Genomic DNA, 10,178 nt, shown 5'->3' on the forward strand with positions numbered 1-10,178 from the left:
TTTTCTTTCAGAATTGTATATATGTATAAAAATACAAATCAACTTTAAAAGAAATTACGTGTTATCATTAGTTACTTCTTTTTTTCTTTTTGTTATGTATTATATTCAATTCAAGAACACAATGTATTGTGCGAGTTTTACAATTCTCACCTACCACTTTTAATGAATAAATTTTTAAACATTTCTTTCCACTTATCTTTGACAAGTACCGTGTTATGCTGGAACATAAGAAATTAAATATTAATTATTAATATATTTGTTAATTGCAATATTTAATGTAAGAAAATATTGTAACCTGTAATATATGGACTCCTCTTTGCGTAAGGACAATAAGTTCTTTCATCCCATCGTTGGTTATATCCATGTAGGTTATAGAATGCACAGGTGCATCGAATAATTTTCGTACGGATAATTCCCATGTGTCACCAGATAATGCAAAAATTAAAACTTCCTGTCCATATGTACCTAAGAGTATTTCATTTTGACCATCCATGTTTATATCTGCAACACATGTACACAATATGCAATCTGATAAATCGCTGCTATTTAATATCATATCTTTTTCCATTCCACAATGTAAGATATCCCTGTAAATAAAAAATTACATTATTAAGAACATTGAAATTATAATTAATTTAATAATAATTTTGCTTACATAAAGACAATAGCATTACTTGTATTACCAATCAGGATGTTCAATATTGGGTCCTCATCAGAGAATAACTCTTTGGCTGTTAAAAAGAAACAATTTCATTTAAATTTAATCTATACATGTTATAATAAAATCAGTGATTTGATTTAATTATAAAATAGACCTACATTTACATTCATAATTTAATGACGGTGGTGGAGGGATATTAATTTTATGAGGAAATATATGTATGCTTGAAATTGGTTTATCATATCTCAATGACCAATTTCTAACCATTTGTATTTCTAAGACGTCAACTAAAGTTACTTTGACTAGACCACATTCGCATCCAATTGCACTAAGTCGCCTAAAAAAATATTAAGATTACATACAATTTGTAAATTTTGTTTGTAACAATAATTATTATATGAATTACCATTTATAGTTATCAAAATAATAAACGCTTATCCATAAGCAAATAGCTTGAATGTTATACAGTTCAGGAAAATATTTCTCAATGGATGGTTCAATGTAACCGTGAGTCAATTTATCTTCCATAATCATATGAATCTTGTAATCGCTTCCAGAAATTAACCAAATCACCTGTAAGACGAACACCAAATTAGAGGAGCAAAAATATATTTTTGTATATTTTGTGATAATTCATAAAACATAGAAACCTCATTGCCAGAAGGTTGATGTGGTAATATTGTATGATATAAATGATATGGAGTATACGATAGCTCAACCATAAGACAATTTTGAGCAATAGTTTCAATTGTACTGTTTTCATCGCCTTCTCCATCAACAACACCTTCAGAATAAATATTCAAATATCTTTCAACGGATGTATTCGTGCTCGTTTTAATAATAGTTATTCCAATTACAAATCCATCACCCACATCCATTTTGTTATAAGCATCAATGGCAATAATTTCAGCCCCATCTAACAAAAATTATAGAAAAAGATTTCTATATAAGATATAATATACATATACTATATATTATATTTATATATATTTTTATATAAAATTTTGAAATTAATGGAATTATACGATATACATAAAATCACAAACTAGGAATGTACGTGAAGAGTAATTCCTTGACTACTGGCCTCAAATTCCATTTTGGCGTAATATGATATTCACACGAGTATATCTTTCTTTTTAAAGATGCCACCAAAACTTTGTTAACTCCACTGAGTGAACATAATTGTGTCATCGAGTAAATATTGCTTTGGGAAGCCAATGGAAACCAATGTGCATCAATTAAATTGCTCATTACGATAATATATACACTTTGACATTGAACAACAACAATAATCCTACGATTATCACTTTTATATAATTCTTGAAATATATTTATATACTTTAGTTTTGGAATGTTTTACGATTTACTATATCTGACATTCTTTGATAATACCAAAGAATAGAGAAGTACACAGAAGCTCACAAATCCCCTTTTTTATCTACCTCGTTTCATTTTTGTTATAATCGGGACCACCAGTGGGCGATAGTATGTAAAATACTGTATTCTTTGACCGTAGGAACGCTGGCATAGAACCTTAACAGCAGAACGAAATGAATAAGTGCTTCTAATTGTTCCCTAATTGCTCCATCAACATCCATAATTGCTACCTTTTTTAATTAATTATTTAATTAGTTATTAATAATTGAAAATACAAAAATGTTTTTTCTCATTTCTAAGCGAAGCAACGAAGTTTGCAACAGCAGAAAAAAATAAATAAGTGCTTTTAATTGGTCCCTAATTGTTCCATCAAAATCCATAATTGCTATCTTTTTCAATTCATTATTTAATTAGTTATTAATAATTGAAAAAACAAAAATGTTTTTTCTCATTTCTAAGCAAAGCAATGAAGTTTTCTATTGTTTTTTGTTTTCAATCAATTGCTAATTTTTTGTTTGTCCGGCTCCTCAACTTTATTTTATCAAATATCTTTTATTTATCGTTAATTAGTAGAAAATAATTATTACATTTTGAATAATTATGAAATGGCGACGTCATGAGTGGGAGATATGTTATACACATGCGCAACCACAAATTCAAAGCGCAAGCGCACTTTGAAAAAATGAAAGTAAAGTTGGTATATATATATACCTGCAGGGAATATATTTAAAGTTGATTTCTAAAGTAACAACCGATAGGGTAGTGAAAAGAAGTAGGTTAATCGTACATAATGTATAAACAATAGGTAAATATTTTGTAAATAATAATTTTTCTTTTAAATATATCTCCTGCAGGTATATCAACTTTACTTTCATTTTTTTCAAAGTGCGCTTGGGCTTTGAATTTGTGGTTGCGCATGTGTATAACATATCTCCCACTCATGACGTCGCCATTTCATAATTATTCAAAGTGTAATAATTATTTTCAACTTATTAACGATAAATAAAAAATATTTGATAAAATAAATTTGAGGAGCCGGACAAACAAAAAATCAGCAATTGATTGAAAACAAAAAACAATAGAAAACTTCATTGCTTTGCTTAGAAATGAGAAAAAACATTTTTGTATTTTCAATTATTAATAACTTATTAAATAATTAATTTAAAAAGGTAGCAATTATGGACTTTAATGAAGCAATTAGGGAGCAATTAAAAGCATTTATTCATTTTTTCTGCTGTTGAAGTTCTATGCCAACTTTTGTATGCTAAGCGTCACTATGGGGTTGCACTTTTTGATAATACGTTTGAATCTTTATTGCCGACTGGGAAAGATTCGTATTAATTGTAAATTTTTTTATTGACCGATACATATCTGCTGAGGATCAATTAACTAACACACGCGATCTAAATAAAAGGTTATAAAGACATAAAAGGTTTCTTATTATTAAAAAATATTCAAATAGTTGAACACATGGAGACGTTTTTAAATATTAATTGGTAATTATATTTTATCTTTTTGAATATATTTCTAAAATGATTACTTTTAAATATGTAATATATATTTATGATATACATTATTATTTTATAACATATCATAATTTATGTTTTAGGGAAACTGATTTAACTGATATTGTAGATAATGAATTTATTAATGGAGAAAGATTAATAAAAGAAAGCGTAATGCATAGAATGTTACATGGAGATTTTAAAAATCCATTCAATTACATGGATGAAGATTATGCAGCAGTTAAAGTCGATATGATAGAAATAAGTGATGATAGTTCAGAAGAAAGCGAATACAATGTCTGTGTAACTAAATTAAATGAATTACAAAAAAAACTATATATACCAGGTTATGAAAGATTTCCATCTCAATTTCCGATGTCTGCTTTGACTGCTGAGGAACAAAATATTTGTTTACGTATGATAATGAAATTTTCTATTAATCAACAATCAGTTTTAACCCTTAAAGATAAACAAAATCTATGTACCTATCGTGTAAGCAAAATATAAAATAATATATTTCTTTTTATTATTATTTTTATTATTAATAAATTTTTTGAAATATACTGTTAATTTATTAAATGTGTATGTTAAATTTAGAGGATTAAACATATCATAAGGCAAGAACAAGATCAATATTCGAAGATTGTTGAAAAGATATGGGAAAAAAATAAATGGAAAAAGATTTATTGCGAGGATTTTTTTAACGCACGATGGAAATATAGATCAGACTACATTCTTACATTACCAAAATATTATCTCGAAGAAACATATATTCCTTTTATTTTGGATGAAGAAATCAATGTAGAATTTTTATCTACTTGCTTAAGTAAGGTACTAAATTATAATTCAAAAGTATGAAAATAATTTAGTTTTTTTTTTTTTATATAAATTAATTGAAATAAAAAATATTTTACTTTCAGGGAGAACTACCAGAAATAAAATTACCAACTCTGACTAAACGTTTTACATTAGATTGCAATTCTGAAAGATTACAAGAATATTTTCCAATATTAAATAAATCCTGCAATCCACCGGTGCATTTCAAATTATCTGTAAGCAAAGATCCAACTTGTAAATCGTTGGCACAAGATAATGAAGTAGATTTAGTTATTTCATCAAGCGGTCTAAACTGTTTAGCATCTAACGCTGGACTAACTGATTTAAAAGCATGGATGTTACCTGTAACGATTAAATATTTTAATGGGAAAAATATTATATATATTAACAAGCCAGCACCACCGGTTTCTGCTAATATACCAGAAAAAAATCATTTTGTATTTAAATATATTTTAAGAAAAGCTATATTTCAACATGAACCTGTATCTGAAAGGTAAGACAATAATGTGTTATAACTATCATTATAATAACTTTGATAATAATATATTTTTAATATATATTAGGTCAGATGGTATTACAATATATGACGATGATGATATGTTCGGAAATCTTTATTCCGATGATTATATATCACTCGAAAAAGATAACAGTAGCTCGATTAGCAGTTCGAACAACACAAAACTTATGGAAGATTTTGAAAATAAAAGTATGAATAAAGATGATGTATCGAAATTAAAGAAAAGTGATTGTTTAAACACATCCAAATTAAAGGAAGAAATGCGTAAGTATTAACTGTTTGAATTCCAGGGGTCTTAAGAAAAATCGTGACGAAAAATGCCAAGTGAGGTGACAATGTATCAATTTTACGTTGCGGTTTAATAATATGGCACTTTTCGACAAAAAATCTGAACAATTTAAACACGCTGCTTGAGACTTAAAAGAAAAATGATTACTTTTTCTAGATAATATAGAAAAACAATACCATAAAAAAGAAAAGGGCGATACGAAACCATACAGCTCAAGTTGCGTATCATATAATCTTTTTAAAATTGGACCATCTTCCAAAGAGAAAAACTTTTTAATGAAAAGTACACTTAAAGAGTATAAAATATTAGTTCGTACAAAGGAAGATGGGTATGAGGTTGGTATTTCTAAAATGATTATTAATAATTAGAATTGTAGAAAATTATATGAAGCTTTAAACAGAATTCACAGGAATCAACAAGACAAAAAATATTATTGGTACCAAAATTGGAGCATCAAACTGCATTTGGAGGAGAAGCTATAACATTAAATGAAGGATTGAAACAATGGATATCTTTAATCTTTCGTCCTGACACATGTATCGCAAGAGGTATTTAATGCTCATAATTATTCAACTGTATGATAAGCAAAATGTACACACCTTAATACATTTATATATAAGATATGTATATATTATATTTAAACAGTGAGAATATCAATGAGCAAAACAGAAATAATACAAATACAAAAACGCAATGCCTTGGCAATTTGTAATGAAGTCAAACGGCTTTATAATAAAAAAGTAAATGTTTCATTAATTTTATTATATAACATTATTCAAACTTTATCATATGCTTCTCCTGGTAATTATATCATTACAAACTCTAAAGATGGAACTTTTGCTATCGTTTACAAAGAAACATCTACTACGAGGTACGCATATTTTATTATATTCAATTGTACGTTATAGATCAACCCTGGAGTTTCAAGCAATTAATCTTGATTACATTTTTTTAGGCAAAACGTTTTAGACTTACAGACATTATATGAATCTTCTCAATGTCACACAATACCTACTTTCTCGTGGCCTAAGTTGGACAGATTATGCATAACACCATTACATGAACGCTTAAACAGAATGCCACTTATGTTTATTCCCCGAAAAGGACACAAACGAAAATTGAAAGCAAAAACTAGTACATCAGAAGAAATAAATAAATAAATATTAATAGAGCATTCATTTAATGTACATTTGTACATTAAACTATTTTTATACTTTATAAGAGATTTTAATGATTAATTAAATAATAGAACAGAATTTGTTCTATTATTGTATCAAAAAGGATCGTGTATATTTATGAATGTAGAAATATACGAAATAGTTTTAGTAAGACTTTTTAATAAACACAAATTATTTTAATTTTATACATTAATTATACCGATTATCCTATTTACGTGTTATTTAACAATTTTAACATTGATTCAAAAATAAATCTCTCTCTATTGAACAATATATGTAGGCACAGTATATATATACAGGTAACCTTCGAAGAACACGAATACCTTCCGAATTACATGGTTTCAAACTACACGATTTTCAAGTAATTCTTTTGAAAAAGAATAAAATACATATATTATCTGATATAAAATTATTTCCATATGTCATTTGCTTTTTTTGATAAAATAGAGTTATGATCAAAAGCAAGATAGTTCAGGATTATAAAGGAATTATAACTTTTATCATGAAATTGAAAAATCACGTCTATGACTTCTTAATTCCATTCCATTTTAATTGAAATAAATACACATTACTTATAAATGTAAATGTAAGTATGTAATTCAAATTTCGTTGCGATATTTCTTTTAAATTTTATCATGCATTGCAAAATTTTTTGTTTTATTTTTCTTTTTGTCAACAATAAAGCGTTATAGTATCTCAGATGAATACGACACTTTTATTTTGATAATAAAAATTTAAGATGAAACGTTTTTTCAAAACTAATTAAAAAATTAATTTGAATTATGTAATATATAAGATTTCTTAGAAGTATTTACCAATATGAATTCAAACAATAAAAATTTTTAATTTTATACTTGACAAAAAAAAAATTTTAAACGTAACGTTTTTTTTTATTTTCACACTTGAAACGGAATCCCGTTTTTTGTAGTCTCAAATAACACAATTTCAAAGAACACGGAACCAATTAATCGTGTTTTTCGGGAGTTAGCTGTGTATGCATATATATATATATATAGATATATATAGATATATATAGATGTTTATAATAAAAATATATAAAATGTGTAAAAAATATATATTTATACGTATAATTAAACTTTTGGACATACGAAAGAATCTTTTACCTTGTGCTAAACATCCAAACTCTCATAACGATAAAACTTTATACTTCGAGAAATATTGAGATTCTAAAAAAATGACTTATATAATTTTAATATTAGATAATATTGAATATCATGCTGATATTATTATAAACTGCAAAAGTTTACTTATATTCTTTATAATCTTAATACATTGAATGTTATTTAATTAGAATTAAGTAGAAACTAAAGACAAAAGAGCTTTTTTGTAGTCACCAGATGTATCATCCTGAAAGATATTAAATTTTGTAAACATAATGAAGTATAAATATTGAATGAATTTGAAGAAACAAAAGTGATACATACAGCGATCCAACTTTCCAAACTTTTACCATAACGTTCTTCGAAAGCTTTTTTAATATCACCTAAATCTATTTCACTTCTTGATACAATAATGCGAATCAAAGTTTTATCTTTTGTTCCAATTCCATGCATGCTGTCATATAAACGTTCAGCAAAGAAACCTACCTTCGATTTAACACATTTCACTATAAAAAGAAAAATGGTTAAGAAAAAGAATAAAATAAAAAATGATGTATCTATAAATAAATTATTTGATTAAATACTAACCTATTCCTAACAGGCCTTTTTCGATGCTTCCAGAAAATTCCTTTTTGATGGCAACTTCTATGTCATGTCCAGCAATTTTTTCATATTCTAAGAAGGTTTGTCTTAATTGTTGATAACTTCGTGTAATTAATATAGCATTAAATTGAGATTCGTCGGTACCCCATTGCTTTTCACCTATAATAAAAGAAAAATTTATATTTTCTGGATCAAATGGTATGAATGAAATAATTTAAATTAGATTTTTTTTATACCAGCTTCATAAAGTGCTTGAGCATCAGCAACCGCTTGATCGTGATCTATTCCTTGATTTTCATCCCTGTTAGCCTGAACAAGAGATACTAACAATCTTTTGAAATGACCTGAAGTATCTCCCTTTAAGTCGTTTTCCAAAGTTTTACTGTATACTGTAAATAAATATTAAAATATCAAATGTTCTTTATATATAAAATATGTTAAAAAAGAAAAATGTATTTATAAATAATCACTTACAATTCTCATAAAATGCAGCGACAGTGCGAATACCATAATTACTAAGCGTGCAAAGAACTTCTACAATAGCTTCTTCGTCTGTTCCTAATCCACTTACTGCATTATGCAATTCTTTAGCATAATAATGCGGCAAAGGCGTCATAAGGGCAACTATAACATCTTCTAATTTCCCTGTAAGCTCACTTTTAAGGTCACTTATTAGATCTTTTCCATATAAAGTTTTATAAGCTTCAGCAATTTCTAAACGTTGGACTATTCCTCTTCTGGTTAATACATCAATGATAGCTCTCTCATCCGTTCCAAAACCTTTCATCGCTTTTCTAAGCACAGCCGCATCCGCATTAGCATCAAACGGATCCGCAGGATATACAGTTGGTGTACACTATAAAAAAGCATTCTATAAATTTTTAACAAAAACTAACCAAGAAAAGGAAAGTGGTACTTGGGAAGTAAAAAATAGGTCAATCTAAAAAATTCATGACAAAGAAGGAAAAAAAGATTTAATCATCTCAAAGTTATTACTTACTTTGAATGGATAATATTGTTGAGACATATTGTTCGACCGTTATAAATAATACTGGAAAAAAATTAATTATATTTATAAATAAATTTATAATAAATTACAATTTTTTACATATTAGTAATATACATTACTAGTATGTATATTACAACTTAATGTATTTACATACAACATAAATTTATCTTTCACATAATATAGCTCATATCATTATTTACAAAATTATTCAAAAGTAAATTAATTGAATAGAATAATTTAGAAGATAACATTATTTTCAAATATGATACATATTTACGAGTGTAAGTGCCCTGCCCACTATTTAATCATTCTTGATATTTATCATGTTTTCTACAAAACTAGTTGAAATATATTGATCTATTTGATCTAATTACATTGCAATTTATTTTAAAATTAATTTACATAATTAAAAAAAATATAATTAATTTTACTTTACCAGTAGTTTCGTTATTTCGTTTAAGTTTCTCCTATGCGGTACAATCGCGTAATAACAGACTGAATGTTGGAACACGTCAATACATTTTCTCCGTCGATGAGTAATAAAGAGAGAGAGAGAGAGAGAAGAGAAGAATAGAAGAAAAAAAAAGAGAAAGAAAGAGAAGAGAAAGAAAGAGAGATTAAAGATTATTTAAAGAATACACAACTATCTGAGATGAGTATAGACTAATTTCATTAGAAAAGATCTTCAGTATATTTAGATGTATTATAAAGATTTCTCTCTATTATTTAAAAAAAGAATTCAATTCATAAAGGTTCATCCATAATTTATATTTTAATCTTATTCTTCTTTTATCTATATTCATTAATTAAAAATATTTTTATGGTATGGGTGTGGCATCAGATTACGTGTGTGCTATAATAGTGTATGACGATACAGCACTGTGCTACGTCACAATGGGTGCGTTCCACTAAGCGCTCACAACGATCACGCTCACGACCACAGTTTCTCCCGTTCCACTTACCTACGAGCGTTACTGTCGTAAATTCAAGTGGAATGGACTATGGTGCGTTTTGAGCGTGGAGGTAATAATACAAATGGCGAGGTAGTGAAAAGAAAGTAAAAGATTAAAGAGGTTAAGAT

The 10,178-nt window shown here is 27.0% G+C and overlaps 3 protein-coding genes across 7 annotated transcripts; 1 reads left to right on the forward strand and 2 right to left on the reverse strand.

The window, feature by feature from the left end:
* Positions 1-75: 75 nt before the first annotated feature.
* On the reverse strand, positions 76-2,091 carry LOC106792333 (kaptin-like). 4 transcript variants are annotated; one of them, XM_014758692.1, is made up of 7 exons: positions 1,708-2,091; positions 1,312-1,577; positions 1,068-1,234; positions 820-998; positions 656-731; positions 296-587; positions 76-218 (listed from the first exon to the last, which is right to left on the reverse strand). In XM_014758692.1, exons 1-7 carry the CDS (start codon positions 1,910-1,912, stop codon positions 147-149), a joined length of 1,257 nt encoding a protein of 418 aa, XP_014614178.1. In that variant the 5' UTR covers positions 1,913-2,091; the 3' UTR covers positions 76-146. The 4 variants fall into 4 exon arrangements, with proteins under 4 accessions (XP_014614178.1, XP_014614182.1, XP_014614180.1 ...); XM_014758696.1 differs by having other exon boundaries at positions 1,746-1,874; XM_014758694.1 differs by having other exon boundaries at positions 1,719-1,848.
* Positions 2,092-3,384: 1,293 nt separating this feature from the next.
* On the forward strand, positions 3,385-7,340 carry LOC106792338. Of its 2 annotated transcripts, none has more exons than XM_014758717.1 (9): positions 3,385-3,534; positions 3,648-4,035; positions 4,141-4,374; positions 4,464-4,873; positions 4,944-5,161; positions 5,343-5,521; positions 5,596-5,734; positions 5,832-6,057; positions 6,142-7,340. In XM_014758717.1, exons 1-9 carry the CDS (start codon positions 3,509-3,511, stop codon positions 6,344-6,346), a joined length of 2,025 nt encoding a protein of 674 aa, XP_014614203.1. In that variant the 5' UTR covers positions 3,385-3,508; the 3' UTR covers positions 6,347-7,340. The 2 variants fall into 2 exon arrangements, with proteins under 2 accessions (XP_014614203.1, XP_014614202.1); XM_014758716.1 differs by having other exon boundaries at positions 3,387-3,534; positions 5,587-5,734.
* Positions 7,341-7,425: 85 nt separating this feature from the next.
* On the reverse strand, positions 7,426-9,671 carry LOC106792340 (annexin B9-like). The gene is made up of 7 exons (XM_014758718.1): positions 9,534-9,671; positions 9,089-9,139; positions 8,563-8,944; positions 8,325-8,477; positions 8,074-8,247; positions 7,810-7,991; positions 7,426-7,732 (listed from the first exon to the last, which is right to left on the reverse strand). The coding sequence occupies exons 2-7, from the start codon at positions 9,113-9,115 to the stop codon at positions 7,679-7,681; spliced, it is 972 nt and encodes a 323-aa protein (XP_014614204.1). The 5' UTR covers positions 9,116-9,139; positions 9,534-9,671; the 3' UTR covers positions 7,426-7,678.
* Positions 9,672-10,178: the final 507 nt, after the last annotated feature.

The sequence above is a fragment of the Polistes canadensis genome, unplaced genomic scaffold (genome assembly GCF_001313835.1).
Source record: "Polistes canadensis isolate GaletaPanama2010 unplaced genomic scaffold, ASM131383v1 scaffold_407, whole genome shotgun sequence".
In the NCBI taxonomy this organism is placed as follows: Eukaryota; Metazoa; Arthropoda; class Insecta; order Hymenoptera; family Vespidae; genus Polistes; species Polistes canadensis.